The sequence below is a fragment of the Monomorium pharaonis genome, chromosome 5 (assembly GCF_013373865.1).
Source record: "Monomorium pharaonis isolate MP-MQ-018 chromosome 5, ASM1337386v2, whole genome shotgun sequence".
In the NCBI taxonomy this organism is placed as follows: domain Eukaryota; kingdom Metazoa; phylum Arthropoda; class Insecta; order Hymenoptera; family Formicidae; genus Monomorium; species Monomorium pharaonis.
The window spans coordinates 1,509,979-1,533,700 of record NC_050471.1 but is presented as its reverse complement, the minus strand read 5'-3'; the positions used below and the strand labels follow the sequence as shown (position 1 = coordinate 1,533,700).

General features: G+C 36.6%; 7 protein-coding genes across 10 annotated transcripts; 5 read left to right on the top strand and 2 right to left on the bottom strand.

Moving 5' to 3' along the window:
• The first annotated feature begins 602 nt into the window (after positions 1-602).
• LOC105831704 (ubiquitin-associated protein 1) lies at positions 603-2,856 on the top strand. Its single transcript, XM_012672048.3, has 4 exons — positions 603-1,191; positions 1,328-1,651; positions 1,745-1,966; positions 2,045-2,856. The coding sequence occupies exons 1-4, from the start codon at positions 1,003-1,005 to the stop codon at positions 2,504-2,506; spliced, it is 1,197 nt and encodes a 398-aa protein (XP_012527502.2). The 5' UTR covers positions 603-1,002; the 3' UTR covers positions 2,507-2,856.
• A 53-nt stretch (positions 2,857-2,909) lies between these two features.
• On the bottom strand, positions 2,910-10,938 carry LOC105831703 (leucine-rich repeat-containing protein 28). Of its 3 annotated transcripts, XM_036287542.1 has the most exons (12): positions 10,840-10,938; positions 10,600-10,662; positions 9,750-9,807; positions 9,360-9,420; positions 9,135-9,196; positions 5,213-5,557; positions 4,577-4,936; positions 4,319-4,505; positions 3,816-3,971; positions 3,467-3,661; positions 3,124-3,378; positions 2,910-3,053 (listed from the first exon to the last, which is right to left on the bottom strand). In XM_036287542.1, exons 6-12 carry the CDS (start codon positions 5,214-5,216, stop codon positions 2,987-2,989), a joined length of 1,224 nt encoding a protein of 407 aa, XP_036143435.1. In that variant the 5' UTR covers positions 5,217-5,557; positions 9,135-9,196; positions 9,360-9,420; positions 9,750-9,807; positions 10,600-10,662; positions 10,840-10,938; the 3' UTR covers positions 2,910-2,986. The 3 variants fall into 3 exon arrangements, with proteins under 3 accessions (XP_036143435.1, XP_012527501.2, XP_012527498.2); XM_012672047.3 differs by lacking the exons at positions 9,135-9,196; positions 9,360-9,420; positions 9,750-9,807; positions 10,600-10,662; positions 10,840-10,938 and having other exon boundaries at positions 5,334-5,557; XM_012672044.2 differs by lacking the exons at positions 9,135-9,196; positions 9,360-9,420; positions 9,750-9,807; positions 10,600-10,662; positions 10,840-10,938 and having other exon boundaries at positions 4,577-5,741.
• Positions 10,939-11,360: 422 nt separating this feature from the next.
• Positions 11,361-12,791, top strand: LOC118645658. Its single transcript, XM_036287220.1, has 2 exons — positions 11,361-11,735; positions 12,481-12,791. The coding sequence occupies exons 1-2, from the start codon at positions 11,415-11,417 to the stop codon at positions 12,538-12,540; spliced, it is 381 nt and encodes a 126-aa protein (XP_036143113.1). The 5' UTR covers positions 11,361-11,414; the 3' UTR covers positions 12,541-12,791.
• An 83-nt stretch (positions 12,792-12,874) lies between these two features.
• Positions 12,875-16,803, top strand: LOC105831711 (H/ACA ribonucleoprotein complex subunit 4). The gene is made up of 8 exons (XM_012672056.3): positions 12,875-13,013; positions 13,337-13,461; positions 13,566-13,898; positions 14,807-15,217; positions 15,302-15,422; positions 15,644-15,927; positions 16,050-16,265; positions 16,354-16,803. The coding sequence occupies exons 1-8, from the start codon at positions 13,004-13,006 to the stop codon at positions 16,435-16,437; spliced, it is 1,584 nt and encodes a 527-aa protein (XP_012527510.1). The 5' UTR covers positions 12,875-13,003; the 3' UTR covers positions 16,438-16,803.
• Positions 16,804-17,237: 434 nt separating this feature from the next.
• On the bottom strand, positions 17,238-18,975 carry LOC105831712 (26S proteasome non-ATPase regulatory subunit 14). Its single transcript, XM_012672057.2, has 6 exons — positions 18,816-18,975; positions 18,493-18,617; positions 18,258-18,407; positions 17,911-18,174; positions 17,582-17,848; positions 17,238-17,462 (listed from the first exon to the last, which is right to left on the bottom strand). Exons 2-6 carry the CDS (start codon positions 18,583-18,585, stop codon positions 17,301-17,303), a joined length of 936 nt encoding a protein of 311 aa, XP_012527511.1. The 5' UTR covers positions 18,586-18,617; positions 18,816-18,975; the 3' UTR covers positions 17,238-17,300.
• A 607-nt stretch (positions 18,976-19,582) lies between these two features.
• LOC105831713 (COX assembly mitochondrial protein homolog) lies at positions 19,583-20,816 on the top strand. Of its 2 annotated transcripts, none has more exons than XM_012672059.3 (3): positions 19,583-19,718; positions 19,968-20,072; positions 20,137-20,816. In XM_012672059.3, the coding sequence occupies exons 1-3, from the start codon at positions 19,661-19,663 to the stop codon at positions 20,346-20,348; spliced, it is 375 nt and encodes a 124-aa protein (XP_012527513.1). In that variant the 5' UTR covers positions 19,583-19,660; the 3' UTR covers positions 20,349-20,816. The 2 variants fall into 2 exon arrangements, with proteins under 2 accessions (XP_012527513.1, XP_012527514.1); XM_012672060.3 differs by having other exon boundaries at positions 19,590-19,809.
• Positions 20,817-20,962: 146 nt separating this feature from the next.
• Positions 20,963-23,720, top strand: LOC105831705 (calumenin-B). Its single transcript, XM_012672049.3, has 4 exons — positions 20,963-21,847; positions 22,036-22,609; positions 22,907-23,022; positions 23,098-23,720. The coding sequence occupies exons 1-4, from the start codon at positions 21,743-21,745 to the stop codon at positions 23,284-23,286; spliced, it is 984 nt and encodes a 327-aa protein (XP_012527503.1). The 5' UTR covers positions 20,963-21,742; the 3' UTR covers positions 23,287-23,720.
• Positions 23,721-23,722: the final 2 nt, after the last annotated feature.

Below are 23,722 nucleotides of genomic sequence, written 5' to 3'. Positions count from 1 at the left end.
TAACAACATTCAGTCTAAGATAATTTAAATAATTACAAAATAACCAATATATGCATTCATTCTGTATTAACACTTTGTTCAATTTCTATTGTAATTTTATCAATATTTAATACGATAGATTTTTTGTTTTCTTTACTAATTAAAATACTAGAAGTCTTACGACAGATATTTATAAAATTTGCGTTCAACAAAGTTAGAATGAGAAAAAAAATATTTGTCTTATTCTAACTTATTGCAGCAGTGCAGGAATAAAAAACAAACCTATAGATAACAGAATCTTGCGTCCGAGAAATATTAAAAAAAAAAAAATAAATTAACACTTTTATATGTCATTTGAGGTTTAATTAATGCAAATTTCCTACTGGAAATTGGATCATCGTACTACGAATGTCGAATACAGTTACAAATTTATAAAAATTGCAGAAAAATAACGTAATATAACATAAAATTATATATGTATTATAGATGTTTTAACATTTGTTTATCTTACGAATGGTTAAAAAATATTTATTTGGTTTTTTGTTTATATTATTTTTTTGTTCAAAATTTTATATCAAGTATAAAATAAAAATAAAAATGACATAGAAGTTGGTATAGAAAAAATTTAAAGTTTGAATATTCGATAATCTCGAATATCGATAAACTTGTCATTATCGTTGGCAAATGGCAATCGATATTGATCGATATTCTCGCCACGACTAGAATTCGAGCTGTCAAATGGAAGTGTTTTTTTCGCCATTTCAACTGTTGGAAAGATATTTTACGATTCACAAACTGTCACGAGAGCGACAGGAAAAGAAAGAAAAGAAGTTTGGCATTTGATTGACTTGTAATTATACGCGCGAGATGCGTTGGTGGCACGCGACACGCACGATTAAACGAGTTTTATTGCGACGGAAATTAGGTTATGTCCCGAGCATCGGCAAATAAAGCGACGGAACTCCGCTACGACGGAACGCGCGTTAATCCCTGGCATTCTCTCGTGGCGTGTAAAATTATCCAATGGCTCGGCCCTCCATATCGGCGCAATGCGACTTGGTCGCGTCTTACATGGACGGGGTCCACGTCAAGATTGCGGAGGCCTACAAACCACCGAGGAAGATCGGCCTTCCCGTGGCGTATAACAACCGTTTGCCAGATGTGTCGAAGTTGATGTACGACTTCACCCTAGAGAAATCTGTGCTCGAAAAGGTGAGGCATGATCGTTCGAACACCTCATTGTCCTACGCAATGCATGCAGGTAGTTTCCATGTTTGACAGATTTACCAAACGGACCTACTTGTCCCTGACCTAATTATCACGAATTAATTGAATGATTTATCATCAGATGTGCGAGTGGCGCAAGGCTAGACAGGCTTACAGCAAGGCACGCCAGACTCGATTAAAGGAGAAGAGGAAGAAGGAAAAGGAGGAGACACCTCCGTCACCTCCACCACTGGATTGTGTGAAACAGTCACCGGTCAATGCACCACCTGCACCTGAAACGACAATACTCACACCACAGCCATTGTCACCACCGGCGAATGACGACCTTCAGGATCATGCGAAGACCAATGGGGGTCTAGACTATGCTGACTTCGATAATGACACGAGCAGCCCGTTCGACAATATGGAACTGAAAACTATTAATGATATGGAGGAATTAGCTCAGGTTAAACGCTTGTCGCTCTTGAGGTTTCTTGGATGAACAGAACTATTTGGCAGAATCAAGTTTGTTTAATGCTTTCTATGATATCTTTTACAGGTTTTACAACCTCGATCGCAATGGATACCTGCAGGAAAACTGGAGAATATTATAAACGAACTAACGATTGACGATACGTCTGAGATTTCCAAAGAAGAAGCTGACACGGAGAGTCCAATGGACGACGATGGCGATATGGACGCGTACAACATCGAGAATCATCGCAGTGTCTCGACAATAATGCAAGAACTTCAAAAGGAGCTGGAACGGCCTGTCATGGAGGTAATAAAGTGTTTCTTCCTTTTCGATTTTTTGCAATTCAAACATGACCGACTCTATCAATCCTTTCCCTCGCAACAGAATTGGAAGCCATGGCCCGATCTGGAGAGTCCGGACGGCGATGTGACACACATAATCCCGAGACATGAGGATTCATCGACGTCGTCATCGAGTCACACGAAATCGCCAACAGACCTGCTGTCAGGCATGACGGAAGATGATCTAAAGTTAGTCGCGCAACTGAGTGACATGGGATTTCCCAAATGCAGGGCGGCACGTGCGGTACTGGAGCTGGGTCGAGCGCACGAGAAGAAGATCGTCGAGTACTTGTTAGCCGTCCAATCCCTAGAAGAGACTGGCGTCCCGAGTGACTACGCCGAAGCAGCGCTGACACTCGCGCAGCACGATCAGTCTAAGGCGAGGATCTACTACAAAAATTTATGCACCTTGAAGGACCTGGGATTTCCCGAGGCCGAGGCATCTGCGGCATTGGTCAAGTGTAACTTCGATCGCGACAAAGCGTTAGATCTTTTGATCGCTTGAGCGGGCGAGCAAAATCCCCTGTCAGAGTATGCGAGAGGCCGTCAGATTATTTTTTTGCAATTCAATTTTAATGCGTAGCAAAACTGGAATTTTTATATATTGCGTGGAAGGTACATCGAACCACACACGCAATTGCAAATGTATATTTTGATAAAAAGAAAAAGACAGTGTTTATCAGTGAGACTAGTCTTGAATAATAGGATACCTTAAGGAAGCTACACGGCGAATACGATATTGTAATAATTTAACTCGAGGTGATGTCGATATATAATTTGAATTCCTACTGGGCATTATCGAATAGTCGCTTACAATGGTCACGATGCTGCGAAATAAATTACAATTGCAACAAACTAAAAATTTAATTTACAAACCGTCACAAGGTTTCAGTTAAACGCAAGAGTTCTTTAACAAGAATTCTTTATTCTAATATCTTTTATATACAGATATGGGTTAAATTAGATATCTAATGAGGAGGATTCGTCAATCGATGGAGTGCCAATGAAGGCTGACAGTTGTATTCGAATGTGCAGAAAATGCGGTGGCGCAACTGCAAATTTAAAAAAAAAACTCACGAACTGCGTTCAGGTACTATAACACAAGATTGTTTCGTATGTTACCTTCGGCAGCAACATAGAGCGATCGTTATCAGGGATTCCGCGTGGCGGCTGATACCGATAATGATCCATGCTTCTGTGAATATTGGTTGCTGACATTGCGGGTTTACGCAGATGCTAGTGGGTCCGTTCGTTAATAAATTGTACAGAGTGCAACTCGTGGACGACGTGAAGTCCGATTTAGTATTTTTAAGAAGCGGCTCGTAGAATATCATTACGTTCGCGGGAGAAACGGAAATATCGAGCGTGTGCTTATACCTGAAATGTGTAGCTCGAGTTAAACTTGCGAGACACTTATGTACTTTTGCAGAAGGAAATTTCCCTGTTTACAAAGTTCCTCTATTACCTCTCGGTATAGACTTTTCTCAACGCCAATTCCCACAGGGAACAAGTCACATTCTCGTGAATCTCGTGAATCTTCAACAGCTGCCGCGGCAATTCAATTATAATATCGGCGTCCGTTTCGTACAATCCCCTCGTCTTTATGTACAATTTTATATTTGTGTTTAGCACGTTTGTGTCATAATGCGTCTTGAAACATCTGTGATTATATATACACACATAGATTGTAAAATTTACTTTATATACTCATACTTCGAAAGTAAAGTAACAGTTGTTCAGGAATTTATGTTTTTCATTTCGCGTGCAATTTAGCAAGCCAATTTCATTCTTATGCGACTCTCGGCGAAACTTACCCGAATGCCAAACAGTCCCTGTCGTGAACGACCGACGTGTGTAGCTGCGAGAGTAATTGAAACAAAAGCGGATATGATATGTAATTCAAGTATTCGTTCGCGTCAAATCGAATACAGGGAGCCGATAGAAATCCATTCAACGGCAGATATCTCAACCTGCGAAAACGTTCGTTGAAGATAAAATACTCGATATAAATAAAATATAGCTCGATTAATCTGCACGAACCTCATATTACATTCACCAATGTAGATTAACTTTGAACTCGGTTTAACTTGTTATCTTATTCTAGTACCAAAAATTAGAAAAAGATAAAGAATAAGTTAAACCAAGATAAAAGTTAATCTACGTTGATGGAAACGGGCCTAAGAATTGAAAAAAATCAAAAAGTAAATTAAAACAGATTAAAGCCAATTTACATTGGTGGAAATAGACCTTAGACTCTTTGAAACTTAATTTAATAAACGAGATTATTATTTCACCAAGTATTAATGCAAATAGTGACCTGTTTGAGCACACAGAGATCATGGTAAGCTCAGGAGCGACGGTCAATCTGTTAGGCAGTTCCCTCAGCCGATTGTTATCCACATATAACTCTCTAAGTCTTGGGAGAGAGCCAATCCATTCTGGCAACGCGATGATCTGGTTACCCGAGACAGATAGTATTTCCAGATTATTCAGTCGGCTCAAGTCTGTTGTCGTTTCGTTTTGCATGAGTCAATAAATCCTTTCTCTTTCCTCGGGGCAATCTCGGCGAACTTACCTATTGGTAATCTCTCTATGAAGTTGTCGCCCAAAAACAGAGATCTCAGATTACTCAGATTGCCGATGCAGGTGGGCACCAGCTGCAATCGGTTGGCACTCAAGTCCAGCACCGTCAGCTGACTCATCCCACCGAGCTCTGCTGGCAGCTGTTCAATTCGATTGCCATACATGTACAGATTGGTCACGTTGAACAGCTCCGTGATCCAGGGTGGCAGAGTCGTCAGCCGGTTCCATTTGAGATAGATTTCCTGGATATGACCACCATGCAGCCGTATCACTTCCGGAAACTCCACGAGACCGCGGCAATTCCAGTGCAGGATGACCTTGTTCTTGACCTCGTTCGCCATCTCTATGGGATCTGGGTCCATGTTTAATTGAAACATAAAGAATTAGAAGCAGATACCCCAAGAAGAGACGCGCCGACGACGGGGTGATCGTCGACATCGAGATTGGCGGCAATTGCGATGTGCATGTTTTTGAGGTCAGGCAGCGGACGCGAGCCCGAAATAACTTTACGCTGCACGCTACATCTGTATTAATAAACATTTCAAAAGTTCTACGGGGACGCAAGACCGCTGGAAAAAAAGCGGGGCGAGGGGAGAAGGCAAATACAACATTCTGACGTTTCGCTCACCCATGACAAACCGTATTGTTAGTCGGGACTGTAGAATAACAATTGTTAGTTATCTTTTAATTCGTCTGACGATTGTTAAACGAACGAAGAAAACTCGACTGTAGTGTGGGAGTGTATATACTTTCTCGTGTTTCTCCTGTGGTAGAAAATCCAGTACGGATGCATTTTATTCCTTTGTTTTCCTTAGTCTTTTATCTTCTTTCGCAATGTGTCCCTTTCATGCTGTCTGTCATGTCAATCTCCCGCAATCTCCCGCACGCATCTCGCGCACACATCAATGAAGCACTCACACCGATATGTCGTCAGCTGATTCATGACGTCAAGATGGGTGTCCTCTTTTTTCCACTGAACGAGCATATAATAGCAAACTACATTATTTGTCTGGTATAATAAGAAAAGATAATGAAAGATGACAAAAATTTATTCCAATGGACTAATCAATCAACGATTAATCAGAGTTTGGTGCAAGTGACCCTTAATGCCCGAATCACACTAGCGATTGGCGATTGCGTTTGCATTCGCGTTTGCCATCTACAATTGTCTCTTGACCAATCAGGCAGCTACCGGCAATTACGATTAGTGATTCTTATTTAGCCACCATACGATAGCCAATAAATTTCCAACTTTTCTGTAAGAACAGAATTTTCGAATATGTTTCTCTTGCGAATGAATTCAAGAATCGAGCCCCTGGCGTTAGCGATATTCGTTTCGATACATTTCAATACGAATAGAAATAGGAAATAAACGTGAACACGTGATCTATCGAAACGAGTTTGCCGAGTGTGCACTTTCTACAGTTTTTGTAGGGTCTTTTAATAAATAAAAAAAAATAAAACATTCCAAATTATATAAATCATTACAACATATTTAGAAAAGAAATTATAAAAACCTCACATAATAAATATGTTCAAACAGTAATTAATTGACCAATGAAAATACTTTTAAGGACGCGACTTTTCCGTCACATGACAGCTGCGCGCGCATACACGAGTGCACACAAAAGTCGCAGAGAAGCAGTGATGCCAATTTAGCGGTTTTCCCGCTAGATCTAGCGTTTTTCAAAGTCTCATGTAGCTGGGCTGCATGTTTTCGTAGATATCTTCGAGCCGTTCGAGGCTTCGAGGTTAGTTGTTAGTAACGTGTTGACGTGCGTTTGCGCGAGATTGGTGGCGAGTTAATTTTTAGTCATTTTTAGTTTTATGCATAACTTGCATATTGCATCATAGAATATGGTTGTGCCTAATTTGAAGAATTTAGTAAAATATGCGTTGTATAATCAGATAAGTTACACAATATTTTCATTTTTTGTATAGAATAAGTATTCTGAGATAAGAGTAATACTTTGTGTTACGTTTTATTTTTAGTTATATTAAAAAAAAGAGAGGAAGAAACACTTTATTTGAATCAAAAGAAAAATAAGAAAAGAAAAGAGTGGACGAGTAAACATCAAAGCTCGAAATGTACAGTGTGCCAGTGCATGCTGCTGTTCATAAGTTCACCAAGGTTCATCCCTTTTTAAATTGAGTGAACTATCATATAAAGAATTGGCAGGGCAATTCATATTAAAAGGATTATTTAAAGGTGTACTTTCTAGTTCTTCGAGTATGTCATTATCTCATGACAGGCCAGGTAATAGTTACAAGTGTTATATTTTTATTTTAAAAAATATTGTATTGCAACTGTGTGACTCTTAAAGATATTGTACAATCATCTTTTTAAGATTTAGAAATAGATAAAATATGTGAAATTATATCTAAAACTAGTATAAAATATAAGCCTAATAATGTCACCAAGCTGGCCTGCTGATGATGTGGTCACAGGCTGTAATATCAGAGATATGTTGATATGGATGTTTATATGGAGAAGAATTATCTTTACGTCTGTTTATTTAGGCTGCGTTTCGATATTCACTGCCAGTACTGAAAATCTGTAGTTTACGTCACATACACTGTAGAATTTCAGTACTGACAGTGAATATCAAAACGCAGCCTTAGTAACTGTCGTGCATTCTATGCGAGCTAGGCATACAATAAGGCACAAAAATAGACAGATAAGGCTTTTAATCAAATCAAAAACTAAAAAGTAAGTACTTAAATACTTTGTTCCTGAAATAATTTATTTTAATTAAGACAATTTTTTTCATACATTTACAAAGATCACATTCAAAATTTTTATTTATATGTTTAATTCTTTAACTTGTTTTTTGTAAATGGTACAACACATCATCCCATATTTTACTTTTTATTTTCCTTGCATCAATTTAATATCATATTTATTGCTATTTTACAGTTAAGATTATAGTTCAATTGTAATGGTACATTTATCATTATATTGATTGTTCTTTTACAGTTATTGATAATAAATCTATTTTGCCTATGTTTTAATTAATGCTCTTGGAACATATAATCATGTGTCAGCTTGTAATAGGAAATAAAACCAGGCTCTTATGAAAATTTCTCAGGTTTGTCAACTTTGCAGGTGACAGCCTATATTACTTAAAGGCCATAGACCACATTCATAAGACTCAAGCTTTTTCCTATTACAAGCACATGAATGTATGTTCCAAGAGCATTAAGTGAAACACGGACAAAATAGATTTATTATCAATAACTGTAAAAGAACAATAAACATAATTATAAACGTATAATTATAATTTAGCTACAAATAACAAATTTTTTGAATGTGATCTTTGTGAATGTATGGAGAGAATTGTATTAATTATAATAAATTGTTTTGGGAACAACAAAGTATTTAAATAATTAGTTTTTCAATTTGACTAAGAGCCTTATCGATATATTTCTGTATCTTATCCATATATCTGGCTACAGAATGCATGACATACTAAATAGACTAACAATAAGATAAATAATTCTTACAAATAATCCTTGGGCATCTATAATAAACATATTTCCAATATTGCAACTTGTGATCAAGTCATCGATAGATCAGCTGCATGGCATTATAGTCTGTATACTTTGTTATAATTGTTTCAGACAATTTCAATATATTGTAAAAAAATAATAAACCATTCATTTCATCCTATCATTTTTTTTGTAAAATTACATTATATTTGGTACCTTTAAGTAGACACATTTAATTAACCACATTGTTAATTCCGAGCTTTGAAGTTAATTATATTATATAATACTTAGGAGAGTTTCCGATAAAAAAATACAATAATAATACTTAAATACAAAATTATTTTTTAAAAATACATTGTGACACTTACTCGTAGTAAACATTTAATAATTAAGACATTTTCTATATTGCATATATATTGCTGTTGAACAATATTTTATCTAAGAAAATTTATTATAAAAAAAAAGTTTGATCATATTATTTAATCCTGAATATAAAGATATAAGTTAACAATTTTAACTTATTTCTATTTGATAGATTAAAATATATAGATTGCACAAGTAAAATTAATTTTTGTTGTATTTTATTTTATTTTCAGTTGGAGTCGTGTGGTCTAGCAGTGAGAGAGCTATCGTATCTTATTTTCTTGTGGTTAACAGCTAAATTATTTGAAATAATGTAATGAATAAATATCTTTAAATAAATTGCTTTTAAAAAAAAGTAATTTAAAATATTTATTCATAGACTTTATAAAGAGAAATCCCTTTATATTAACTTACTTAAGCCTTGATAAAAAAATATAAACTTTTTTTTTTTGACAAATTAGAATTCTTAATTGATACTTTTACAACAATCAGATTTTTGGCAATTATAATAACGCAAATATTTGCTTGTAATATTGTCACACACTCTAATGTTACAATATAAAATAATAATTATCAAAAATAAAAGACAGGTCTATTATTTAAAGTTCAATATACAGAAAAATATGTGAAACTAAAAGCAGAATGCTTTTGTCATACATTATCGGCTAATCAAATACTGCAATGTAAATGCTACTTACCAAATAAATATCGCAATGTCATCCGCCCCGGAAGCAATCTAATATATCAAGATTGTCACGATCTGCAAATGAGAAAATAACGCACTTTAAGATAGCGAATAAATTCCTTTCCCACGCGATTAACGTTGCACGTCACAATTGAGTGTCGCGCAATCGCGCGATCTTCACTTGAACGAATATTAATAAATACCGAACTATAACGTAAAATTGATGTGTTACACTTACCAATTAAGTGATTCGCGATGCCACTCGTTCCGGAATCAGTCCATTCTGCGTTCGTCGCAATCTGAAAGTGAAACGCAAATTAAAAGATGACGTGAATGACTTCGTCTTTTTCGCGCGACCAACTGCAAGCGAAATGACGCCGCGCCGCGCGATACGCCGAATCTTTTTGCAGCATCCATTCTCTCCGTGCAGTACGATGATGGAAAAAGATTCGATACTGGTATCGCTGGGTACGCTTCCCTACATGTCGATTGCCCACACGAATAATCAATGATGCGACTGTCTTTTTCTGATATTACGAGTAACGCGTATTGCCCAATATATAGAAAATGCATAAACGGAAAGTTAAGACTGGGAACTTAGCTCAAGTTACGATGCAGATTGACTTACCAAGTAGATATGGCGCGACATTTGCCCCGGCACCGATCCATGTCAGACTTGCCGCGATCTGCAAATGAGAAAGGAATGCGATTAAGATGGCGGAGGGATTCCTTCCCGCGCAATCGACTTCAATCACATATTGACATGTCGCTACAAGTCGCGATCTTCGCTCGAACAAGTGTTCACAAATACGCGTTTGAACGAATTACAACGAAAAATTGATGCGTGTTATATTTACCATAATTAAGAGATTCGCGATGCCACTTGTTCCGGAGCCGATTCACCTTGCGTTCGTTACGTTCTAACAACGACACGCAAAAAGGTGGACTGTGGAGTGAAACGGCTTCATCACTCTCGCGCGGTCAACTTCACGCGTCAAAAGTGACGCCGCGTCGCGCGATTAACTTCACGCGCCAAAAGTAAAGGTGCCTTTTTACGCTGACGTTTAACGCTCATTTACAGCGTCAAAAAACATCACGTGACTAAAAATGACGAATGGGTATCTTTATTTTTAGTGACGTGATGTCTTTTAACGCTGAAAATGAGCGTCAAGCGTCAGCGTGAAAAGTCACCTTAACGCCGCGCCGTAGGGTCGGTACATCAAATCTTTTTGCAGCATCCTTGCTGTCAGCCATCCTCTCCGTGCAGCATGATGGTGCAAAAAGATTCGATACTGGCATCGCTGGGTACGCGTCCTTTATATATGTCGTTTGCCCACACGAATAATTGATGATGCGACGATTGACTTTCCGATATCACGGGCAATGCGTATTATTGTCCAATATATGGAAATGGAAAATGCATGAGCGCAAATTAAAACTGGGAACTTAGAATCAAATTACGATTTGACTATACTTACCGAATAGATATGGCGCGACATTGGCCCCGGCATCGGTCCACATATTATCAGACTTGCCGCGATCTGCAAATGAGAAAGGAATGCGATTAAGATGGCGAAGAGATTTCTTCCCGCGCGATCACCTTCGCGTATCACGATTGACATGTCGCTACGAATCGAGTTCGATCTTCGCTCAAACAAGTGTTGAGAGATACGCGTTTGAACGAATTACAAGGCAAGATTGATACGTGTTATATTTACCAATTGAGAGATTCGCGATGCCGCTTGTTCCGGAGCCGATGCACCTTGCGTCCGTTACGTTCTCACAGCGATATGCAAAAGGATGGAATAAAACGATTTCGTCACTCTCGCGCGGTCAACTTCACGCGCCGAAAATAACGCCACTAACGCCGCGCGGTCGGTACGTCGAATCGTTTTGCAGCATCCTTGCTGCCAGCGCCATCCTGTCCGTGCAGCATCTTGTATATAATACTCAAAGTAGAGCACTAGAAAAGTAGGTATTCTCACGTCTGCCATTTTTCTTCAAACTAGCAAGTAACTAGCATGAAAAGTTAGATATGTTTTGTACATTGTATACGTCAATAATGTTTGAAAACGCCAAACTTTATGCGACAATAAAACGAAGACATGATATTTATAATCTTGAGACTGTAAAAGTTATTGCGATGTATTATATATATAAAACATCATGCTAGTTACTTGACTAGTTTGAAGAAAAATGGCGGACGTGAGAATACTCACTTTTATAGTGCCTTACTCATAGCGTTTTTCACTGGCTGCACTAGTGCGCACTCAGTGCGCACCAGCCGCGGACAATGTGTTTCACTGGACGTTTCGGTGCGCACGAAGACGGTGCGCGCTGTTTCACTGGGAAGTCTAGTGCCGAGTTTTTGCACTATAGTGCGAGAATTCGGCACGAGCTCCGAGAGACGGTGTCAGTTCAGTGCAATATGGCTTCGCGGGATAATGACGATGTTTCAAATTCACGAGATGCACGATTAGCATTTGGACTATTACAGTTGCTTTCTTCGTCATCATCCAGTAGTGATGAAGATGACTTATTAAAAGAAGATCCGCGAAAAATTCCAAAGATCGAAAATTTTGTTCAAGTAGTGCATAACCTTGCGGATAAGGATGTAAGTACACATACATACATATATATTATATATTGTTTCTGCAAATTATTGCATTACGTAAAACAATAATACGTATTGTATAAAAATATCAATATATATATATATACAAATATATTATATTTTATATTTATCAATTTATATATATACACTATATGTACAAATATATTATATTATTTTATATTTATCTATTTCATAAGCTCTTTTCCGAAATAAAAATCAATTCCTAATATAAACTATATAAGTATGGCTGGACGTTGTTATAATTATTTAAAGGTTTTTTTTTTTATAATTATAAATATTATTCGCATATATTACAACAAACAGTGTTCCTTTGTAAACAAATAATATCCATTATAATCCATTATATATATATATTTAATATAATACATAATTAATAATTATATATTTTTAATATGATACATAATTAATAATTTCAAGGAATATATAATATTTTAATTAATAATTTTACAATAAAGATTTTAAGATACATACATTTTTATTGATTTTCTTCTCGCTTGCCTATTATTTTAATCAGACCTTGGATTGAGAACATTATAATATTGTTTACAAATCGAAAGAATACTAAAGAAGACCCAAACAGAGAGTCGAAACGTTTCTTGTAATGTATGCTAATAGTAAATAAATATTTATAATTTCAAAAAAAGGAGATCTTTAAATAATAACGACACCAACTGGCCAGACTTACATGTTCTATATTAAAAATTATATTATATTATTGTTACAGTTCAAAAGTCATTTTCGCGTTGCAAGAACAACAGCTTATAAAATAATAGAAGAAGAGTAATATTTATTATATCATTGTTGACTTTAAAAGAAATAGTCAAATCGGTCAAACTTTCCATGGTTATACAGTAGCACAATACGCCCAAATACGCCACAAAACTGCACTGAGATGGCACTGAGAATAACAGACGTGTTTAGTTGGGAATGCAAAAAACTCGCACTTTCAGTGCACTCCGACAGTGTCGCCTGAACTCGACGAGTTTCTAGTGCGCACTTAGTTCTTGCCAGTGAAAAACGCTATCAAAGTGTAGCACGATGGTCTAGCGGTATTTTAAATCAAATTTAGCGGATTATTTTTCAAGAGTTGGCAATACTGTAGAGAAGGTGCTCTCTCACTGCTCTCAGGTGCTCTCCGTACTGCTCCGTACTCTGCTGTCCTGCGTCCGATTTACCGCTCCACACGTTGGCTGAGATTCTCGACACGTTTTGCGGTATTTGAAGTTTGATTTGCGCGAGTCTTCAAAATGGAACAAGGTGAGTAACATCGCTTCCATGCGAGTCCTCTTTCAGGCACCGCATCGAGTCCTTTTTGCGTTGTTCTGCATAGCGTCATTTCTGTTATAAATTCCGCCTCATTGTACTCCTCATGACGAACACGTGCCCGCTCGGCGCAGCGTCAATTGCCTACGATGATAGTACTAATGTAAACATCGAAATAAAGCTAAACAAATCAAGAAACATCGCTTACCATCTTTGCTCCGATAAATATAATTGAGAACTTGCCGTCTTTATTTATCAAGTTGAGGTTAAGATGGATAAAGTTGACTTAGGTTATACATCTCAATTTTTTATTGCAGAAAAAAGTAAGAAGAAGGGCAAGAAGAAATCGATCGGCGAAATGCAGTTGACGACGAAGTGCGAGATCGAACCCTCCAACGAGGAAGTCAAGCTTGAATGCAAAGACTGGCCTCTGTTGTTTAAGGTGGTTTGCTTTATCTAAGTTTTTTGTGAACGATGCAGTTTTGCAACAGCTATGTGATGCGACAGATAAAACTGATTAAAAGATTTTTTGCTTCTCTATTGCAGAATTTCGATAAAATGCTGACGCGTACAAAGCATTTTACTCCATTAACAAGTGGCTCTACTCCACTAAATCGCAACATAACAGAGTATATAAAGTCAGGTTGCATCAATTTAGACAAGCCGTGCAATCCATCGTCGCATGAGGTGGTGGCTTGGATAAAGAGGATTCTGAAAGTGGAGAAGACCGGTCACTCTGGCACATTGGATCCCAAGGTATCAGGATGCTTGATAGTCTGCATAGACAAAGCTACGAGACTGGCCAAGTCGCAGCAATCAGCTGGAAAGGAGTACCTTGCTGTGTTTAAGCTTCATTCTGCTCCAGAAAGTATCCAGAAGGTATATGCACATTACGGGAAGATAACTACATATAATTGTGGATAAAAAAGTAAATAAACATTTATATGCAAGTGATGGAAAAATTAAAAGAGTCAACTGGGATTTAAACTCAAAATCCTCTGTTCTCACATCTAGCACTAATTATTTCATTGCTCTAAACATCTTACATAATCAAGTAAATTAATATAATATTGTAAATAAGTATATGCATATAAATATAAGTATTTATACAAATAAACATAATATGTGGATAATCTGAGGTGACAGGAATCGGGAATTGAATTTTAATCTCTTATTTTAATAACTAATTATTTTATTATTTATGCAGCATAGTGTTCTTAAAATTTTTTGGAGATCCTGGAGAAAAAATACATTTTTTTTGTTTTTATCTGATTGAGTAAAATAGAATCTTTATTCCTTTAGTATTACAACAGCGAAGAAGGGGATTTTTACTTGACTGTATTTTTTCAGATTTTTTTTATAAGATAATGTGTCATTTTATTATTCTCTATGTTAATGACTTTAAAGACTTTCACATTTAAAGAAAGGCTTTAATAAAGTTTTCTATCATTATCACAATCATATTTTTATTTTAAATTAAAAAACAGATATTTTCTTCAATTTAATTTTCCAGAGAATAAAAAATATTAATACTTAATTATAGTAATTTTTTCGTATTTTTCTAAAAGAAAATGGAAACATTTTTTTCTTCAATTTTATTTTTCTGGAAAATTGAATACGTTATTCTCATACCTCCTAAATACAAAATTGATAAGAATTATTGTTAGATAATCAAAAATATCAGTATTTATTTATTCTCTGTTATATAGAAAATGTCATTGTGTATCAATATTTTACACAATATTTTGTATATTAATGTCATTCTAAGCCGCTTATTAATAATTTAGGTAAATCAAGCGTTGGAGAAGTTGCGCGGTGCTCTCTTTCAAAGGCCACCGCTGATATCGGCAGTCAAAAGGCAGCTTCGCGTCAGAACAGTTTACGACAGTTGGTTCTGCGATTACGATTCGGAACGTAATATGGGAGTGTTCCGCGTTAGTTGCGAAGCTGGCTCTTACATCAGAACTATGTGTGTCCATCTCGGGCTTTTCTTAGGCACTGGTTGTCACATGCAGGAACTTCGAAGAAGTCGTTCCGGCGTTCAATCTGAGAATGATGGTATGGTTACCATGCACGATATTCTCGACGCCCAATGGCTATACGAGAATCATGGAGACGAGTCGTATCTGAGAAGAGTTATAAAACCGTTAGAAGCACTACTAGTAAATCATAAGAGGATTATCATAAAAGATAGTGCTGTATGTATTTGACTTTTTGTTATTTCTTGGACTGATAAAAAAATGAGTATTGTTATTTAACATTATGTTGCTTGAATTTATTAGGTAAATGCTATTTGTTATGGAGCTAAAATAATGTTGCCAGGCGTCTTAATGTATGACCAAGGAATAGAATTGAATGAGGAAATTGTAATTGTGACTACTAAAGGCGAAGCTGTAGCACTTGGTAAATATAATGTTTTTGAAATAACAATGTTGCACATATTCTCTAATTTCTTGCATTAACCACTCAAAGATGTTTAACCACTCGAAGATGTTTAACTTCATGTTTAACTTTTATATATTTTTATATGTATTTTTATATTTATTCTTTTAAACATACCTACCTTGTGTTATATATCTGCAAATATAACTTATTTATTTGTATTTCTCTTGTTTATATATTAGCTGTAGCATTAATGTCTTCTCCCACTATGGCTACATGTGATCATGGAGTAGTCGCGAAACTCAAAAGGGTAATCATGGAAAGAGATTCGTATCCAAGGAAGTGGGGCTTGGGACCTAAAGCATCGCAAAAGAAACGTATGATAATAGAAGGAACGTTAGATAAACATGGAAAACCAAATGAAAACACACCTGCTGAATGGTTGCATGGTTACAAAGACTATACTGCAACGTCATCGACGGCAGCATCAACGGCAACATCAACAGCAACGGCATCAATAATAACGGCAAGTCAATTAGTCTAATAATTTTTAATAGTTTATTTTTATATACAAATGTATGTATGTGTGTGTGTGTGTGTGTGTGTGTATGAAAGATTATATTTATAAGATATTTTTAACAAATATAGACGGAAAATAATGGTGACATACCAGTTAGTAAGAAGAGGAAGAGAGAAGAAGAGGCGAGTGTACAAGAAGAAGACGCAGTCGTAGTGAAAGAAACGGCAGAAAATTTAGAAACATTGAAAGATAAGAAAAAGAAAAAAGAAAAGAAGAAAAAAAAGGAAAAACATGAACGCACGGAAGGCGAAGAATCCGTAGTAGTAGAAGAAGTTGTTAGTGAAGTAATATTGATCCTAATCCTAATAATTAAATTTATAATGTGCAAATTTATGTTGCAATATTACTATAAGATACTTATGTGTGTTATAGGGATCTGTGGGAAAGGAAGAAAAAAGAAAGAAGAAAAAGAAAAAGAAGGACAAAGAGAAGGATCAAGAACCTATGTCGAGTTAGATGTTTGATGTTTAACAAAAAGATAATTTTTAGATTAAACTGTTACATAATAAAGTGTACAGTTATTTTTTTATTGAATTATATATCTTAGATTATATACTAAGAGAATGTTCGATTTTTAAGTCCTATTATACAATATTGTCTTGACTTTAAAGTTTGTATTCCTAGAATACAAGATATATCCGCGAGATTCTTTTATGTGTTTCCTAATGTTTCTCTTATGTTGTATTTTACGTATATCTTTTATCATGTACATCTTTTTTCTCTTAAATGCGAATAATGAACTTTAATAATATTCTAGATTGTATTCCGAATTTTTGTAAGATTAAGTGAAAAAGAATTTATTGTACATATATTTTTTTATGGCAGACAGGAAATCGTATATATTTATATCGCTAATGCATTTTTTTATGTTTCTTTTGCAATATATGAAACTATATAAATCGTGGACATGATATAAATAATAAATTATAGATTATAATTACAGGTGTCTTAGCATCAATAATAATAATAATTGCATAATAAGTTAAATATTAGACCATGTATAATTGATTAACGCGAATTTATATTTTGCGAACCATATCACTATATTGTATTCATTCCAAATATCAGTAATATCCCAAAATATTAAGTCTGGTTTTTATTTGTTACGTCAAAACATTGTTTAATATTTAGTTTGATAATTTTCAAATTTATAAAGGCAATATTTTTCAATAAAAATTGTAATGCGGATAATTATTCGCGTCATGCTTGTAGTTGTATACACAAAAGGGGGGAAAATGTTAATTTCTATTTCTAGATTTCTATTTTAAAAAGATGTATATTTCCTTTAAATATCATATTGCGTGTGTATCAGAAAACATTTATTTGAATACAACTGTATCGAGCATAGCTCCTAAGCACTGAACAATATTTGTAGCCATTAGCGTGTCGACTTTCTCTTCCAAATGCCGTTTCGGATCTTGCTTGCCCACATTTTTTATCGCTAATTGTTCGGGTGTCATCTTTTCCTCCTCCTCCAAGGCCTGCAAAAATAAAATTCTTTTTTTATTATTATAATAAAGGATATTTAATATGCATTGTATATACCATATAAATGGTATATACAAAGTTTTAAAATTGCGTCTGCCGCGCATTGTTTCACCTTGTTATAGTTCTTCGCGAGTTCAAGCATCTCGGAAACGATATTCTCATTGAGTCGACTGTGCTCCGAGTATTCGGCAAGGGTAAGACCGTCCATCCAGGTTTTCTTATGCAGGTTGAGCAACATTTTCTGCTCCAATTCGTTCTTGCGATAATTAATACTAATACTATAATAATGCCGATTCAACCCGTGTATCAACGCTTGAACAGATGGTTTTTGTAGGTGACCTAGATTCGATGTCGTTTGCCTGGGTTCTTGTCCCAAAACCTGCAATCAATGAGGTCAATGAAATCGCACATGAGTTTCACACACACGTACATTATACTCACCATCATGTTTGGATTGATTAGTCTAAATGCATCAATAACAACTTTTCCCTTCACCGATTGTATAGGATCAATGACAACGGCCACCGCTCTTTCGCTGAGAGCCTCGAAAGACTGTTGAGTGTTGATATCCACTCCAGACAGCCAGCAGCCGAATCCTGGATGAGAATGGTACCAGCCAACCACCATTTCCGGTCGGCCAGTCTGTTTCAGCATGTCTAACATCTTTGCCTGGAACACTGGATCTACTGCTTCTACACTGACACCCTGAGGGAAGACATAAGAAGACAAACAGCATAGTATAAGCATACTTCATCTCAATCTCCTCATTTGTATCTTAAAGCATTTACCGTTCCCGTTTGTGGCATAGCAAAGACGTCGATAACGCGTACGGTGTAATCGTCAACGAATTCACCCAGCATCAAACCCATCACTTCCATCGGTACTCCAGCACGACCGTGCTTGAGCATTTTTAAAAGAGCCAAGGATGATATGTACACCTGTAAGGAGACGAGAGAAATAAGATGACATAAAAGCGAAGTGAAGACAACACAACACAAAAAAGGATTTGAGAGACGCCGATACCTGTTCAGCTGTGTCCACAACAGGTGCGTCGGAAGGAGGTGGCCCTTGATTTAGGCCTGGCATCCCACCGCCCAGTCGCAACAGCCTGTCCATCCTGACGTATTACACTTAACAAGTTCTACACTCTGCAAATATTAAAAAAATATTATATTATGACAAATAAAGACATTATAAAGCTATCGAAGATCCAGGATGTCTTCGCGTATTATACGTTTAGAGGTTAAGAAAAGAACGCTATGTGAGATTTCAGATTACTCCTCGCCGAACCGCGGAGCAAAAGTGACGCGCAGTTTTTATCAAATCAGGATATAAACTATTCTTACGTTTATTCGTCCTCAGCAACGGAATTTCCTCGTCGTGATAGATCGAACGAGCATTCCTCCCTCGGAGTCACCGTTGACAAGTATCAAACAGTCTCAAATGTGCACAATCACGAGCGCGGTCTACTGGTTGGTCCAATGTTGGATGAATAGTGACGGGACGAGGGACGAGGGGACTGTCAAACTACTGTAGGTCTGTTCTTTTTAATTGAACTTCTTGCTTTCTTCCTCCTTTCGGAGTTGAGTAATAATTAATTATATATATATTTTTTTAAACTAAATTAAATCACTTCTGCATTCTATATTTGTTTACGCCTAATGAATGATAAAGATAGAATAATACCATATATGCAAGAGTGATTTGGATTGCAGTTTTAATAAATTAATTTAGTTACGTTAAAATTAAATTAAGTTTTAAAAAATTTAAAAAAATAATATTTATTAAATTTATAATTGTTTACAATTAGATATTATTTTAAATAACAAAATGATTAAACAATATAAATCATTAAATAAATTTAATACATATTTTATTTATATAATAAATCAAGTTTATATAAAATATAATAAATCAAGTTTATATAAAAAAAGATTTTTATACGGAATTGTATTTTTAAAAATTTATTTCTTTTTTATTTATTCTAAATTTTTTACTTAGAAAAATGTCCCGTCTAAACACAATCGAGTTTGCCGTGATAATCACGTGGTCCAATGCACATTGACGCACATGTGATCGGTGTGATGGTGATGGAAACAGATAGCAGATAGGAGGTAAGAAAGGAAGTTGGAAGGATCTCTACCATCCCTCCATTGCCATCAGCTCCGAAAGTGCTGAAAACTTCAAAAGCATGAAGGAAGAGTACTCGGTGCTTTCGCCTAAGTTTGGCGGGGGCCCACAGGGACTGGGTAAACTTTTTCTTTCGACGTGCGCTTTTCATAACATCACGAAATGACGAAATGACTTTGTCGCCGGTATCAAGGATTATCTCGGTAGCAGGTTATATTTTTAATATCTCGATAGAGTTGAGCGTGACCGACGACACAATTTACGTTCCGTTGAAAAATCCGCTGACACTAAGAAACCAATATTGCTCATTCAGCAATTTGCGTGTCTGGTTTCACAATCCTCTCTCAAATTTCGTGTGTTTACTTCAGGTGACCCGAACGACAGAAGCTTGAGGAAGGTGGAAAAAGATGTGATGGTACCCAAGTTGATACGTGAGAGAACCAAGTCTGAAAAGTGCGTCGACGAAGTCAAAGGTAATCTATCTGATTAGCGCTAGTCGAAACGACATGGTAAACGTGATAATCCTCTCTTCCACAGAATTCCACGACTGTTGTCTTAAAAGTGGCATACTGCATGTTGTAAAATGTCGAAGAGAGAATGATAAGATGCAGGAGTGCATGAAGAAGTGGTTTTACAATGAGGACTTTATTAAAGAATGTACAGAACAATATCTGGATGAGAGGAGTGAATTCAGAAGGACTGGAATTTCCAAAAAACAAAAGAATCTTAGAATACAAAGCTCGATGTGAATGTACAAATAACATCTGGACATGGAATGTTAGGATTGTTTGTGTATTTTTCCACCTAGCTTTTTAAACACCTGTGATTGATACCACTGACAGTTCTATCAGTAAAAAAACTTTCAGAATTACATAGAGATGAGCTATTGAAAGTTAAAGTTGAATCGATTAAATTTTAATTCCTGTATCATGCTGAATGGCGAAACTTTCACCATTTAGTTTTGATTCCTAGAAAGTACCGCTTTTTGCTGCTTGTATTTGTAAAGTAACGTTTTATGTATGTGTCATTAAAGCCTCACAATAAGAACACTGTTCAGTATCAACGAGTTCACGATATAAATGTCTAAATTGTGACGCTTTGTAGGAGACTTATAGTAGAATAAAGAAAAGAAGAAGAGAGAAAATAATATAGACATTTGATTGTCACAGAACATGTTACTGACATATGTTGTTTTGAATAAAAACCTACTTAAAAAATCTGCAGTTATGTTAGAATTTCTAGAATCTCATAGCTTCTTAACTACTGGATCTGAATCGCCTATTTCTCAAATATCGACCTGTATCTCTGATACAGATTCAAATTATCAAATAAATTTTGGTAATATCTATATTTATTTTAATGTTACACTTGTATTTTATTATCGTTTATATAGAATTATTGTTTGATAATCGAGAAGAGAGTTGTACAGTTAGAAATCTTATCGTATATACAGACGAGTTTTTTAATTCACCGATTCATCTGTAAAAGAAGCATTTGCGCAATTAATCAATCTATAAATTACAAAAAACTATATATCTTCACTTTTATAAATTCAGCCAATCGAAAATTTAAATTAATTGTTGATCTGGTCGACATCAATCTGGATTTGATCTTAAAGCATATAAGTAAATCCAGCTGCGAAATGTTCTTACAAGCCGCAAGAACGAGAACTGCACCCGGGACCGCGAGAGAGATCTAAAATAAGAAGAGAGTGGAAGGGGAGTATCTCATTTAAAGGGCGCTCGCAGTTCATCCCGTCGTAATCTACACGTTATCTCGTTATCTTCGTGTCGCGTGGTCCACGTGGAGGTTGCAGATTCGCTTCACGGGGCGGCCGCCGAACGTCCGTCGCGCGTTCCTCGTCCGCGCGTCTTATCGGTGGGTGGTGCGTTGTCCTCCCATAGTTCCCAAGTGCCCATACCCATACGAGCGCGGAAGGTGGGGGTGCGTGCCGCGTAAGTACAGAGATCGCCGTTCCTGCTGACTTGCTGATGTGGAAGAAGCCGTGGGGGTCGTGGAAGGAGAGGTCCGTCGTTCCTCCATTTCGGCGCGAGAGAGACGCCTCGTAGACTTGTCGTCGTCGTCGCGCCGCCTCCTCGATCGCGCTTTTATTCTCCTTTTTCCTGTTTCGGAACTCCGTGGAATGCGAGCACCCATGTTACTCCAAATCCTCATCGGATTCTCCGTCCTAGCGACGGCGATTCCGAAGCAGGCGATTCCGGACGGCGAGCATCGCGTTTTAAATCAGGTTAGAGAGAGAGAAAAGAGAAGTTAAAGCTCAGTTTTTAAAATCTCGTTTTCGGTGACAGAAAATTGGATTTGCATTGGTAGATAACGTGACACTGCTGTTATTAAGGTCATAAGAAATAAAGAAAAACTAGTAGATTTGCTCGAAGAAGTAAATTTGAAGATCTATGAAATGCGTTACGTTTCTAGGATGCGGGCAGTAAGGATCACTATGTTCACTCCCAACACAATCCGGCCTACGATCACGAGGCCTTTCTCGGGGAGGAATCCAAGACCTTCGATCAGCTCACGCCCGAGGAGAGCACCAGACGGCTGGGGATAATCGTCGATAAGATCGACAAGGACAGCGATGGTTACGTGACGCAGGAAGAGCTCAAGGATTGGATAATGTATACGCAGCAGCGCTACATCAGGGACGATGTGGAGCGTCAGTGGAGGTCTCACAATCCGACGGGCAAGGAAAAGCTCTCCTGGCTGGAGTACAAGGATATGGTTTATGGCGACATGGAGGAACATGAGGCGGAAAAACGGGAGAGCGGCAAAAGGATGGACGAGACGGCCTCGTATCTTCAGATGTACAAAAGGGATCGTCGGAGGTGGACTACCGCGGATCTAGACGGCGACGACGCCCTGACGAAGGAGGAATTCACCGCCTTCCTCCACGCAGAGGACGCGGAGCATATGAAGGACGTGATAGTGCTGGAAACCATGGAGGATATCGACAAGGACGAAGACGGAAAAATATCTCTCGCAGAATATATCGGTAGGTGGGAATTGCCAAAAGGCAGCTTGAATGGATTCTCTCTTGCTCTTGTCGTTATATAGAAAAAATAATAGATTTTAACTAACAAAAAATAGACTACAATTAGTTGATAAGCTGAAATATATTGTAGATTTACATAAGAAAAGTTAACAAAAATTAAATTACTTTTTAAACAAATAAGAGAAAATTATGTGCAAATTATACATAATACTCAAACGTAATAATAAAACAAAATCTATAAAATTTTTTAATTTTTGGCAATACTTTACACGTGATGCATCCTTGATTTGCCTACAGGTGATATGTACAGGGGTGAGGAAGGTGAAGAGGAACCAGAATGGGTGAAGAATGAGAAAGAACAGTTTTCCTTGTACAGAGACAAAGATGGAGACGGATTCTTAAATGCCGATGAGGTAATTAGTCATTTCTTATATTGTTTGTTGAGTAAAAATATTATGCTAATAAAATTAACTTGAATTCCAAAATAGGTGAAAACGTGGATTATTCCCGCGGAATTCGATCACGCCGAGGCGGAGTCGAGGCACTTGATTTACGAAGCAGACACGGACGCGGATCACAAGCTGACGAAAAACGAAATCTTGGAGAAATACGATATCTTCGTCGGATCTCAGGCAACGGACTTTGGCGAGGCGATAACGAGACACGATGAGTTTTAACTAGGTGCAATCTCATAAGAGAAAGAAAATCATTAACGAACAAATTACTTATAATACTTAAGTCTACTTAAAATCTAGTTTATTTACGAAGAAAAATATTTATCTATTTGCCCTACAGATATCTGTATCACAACTAAATCACTAATTTACTATCTTAGGAATCAAGATGATGACGACAATGTATATTAGTGTGTAGGCGTAACACCTAATTCATACTGTCGCCATCATTTTCTTAACTTCCAAAATGGTAAATTGATGATCTAATTGTAGATCTAGTTTATCTGTGATTTGCCCTAATAAGTACATGTGTTTTATATATCGTGGATGTTCGCATAATTGATATTATAGAAAGAGAGAATGCATGAAGTGCTATATCTGCCAAAAATTGTGAAGCTTGATTTTAGCTGTTGTTACAATAAAATTTTTATATTGTCAT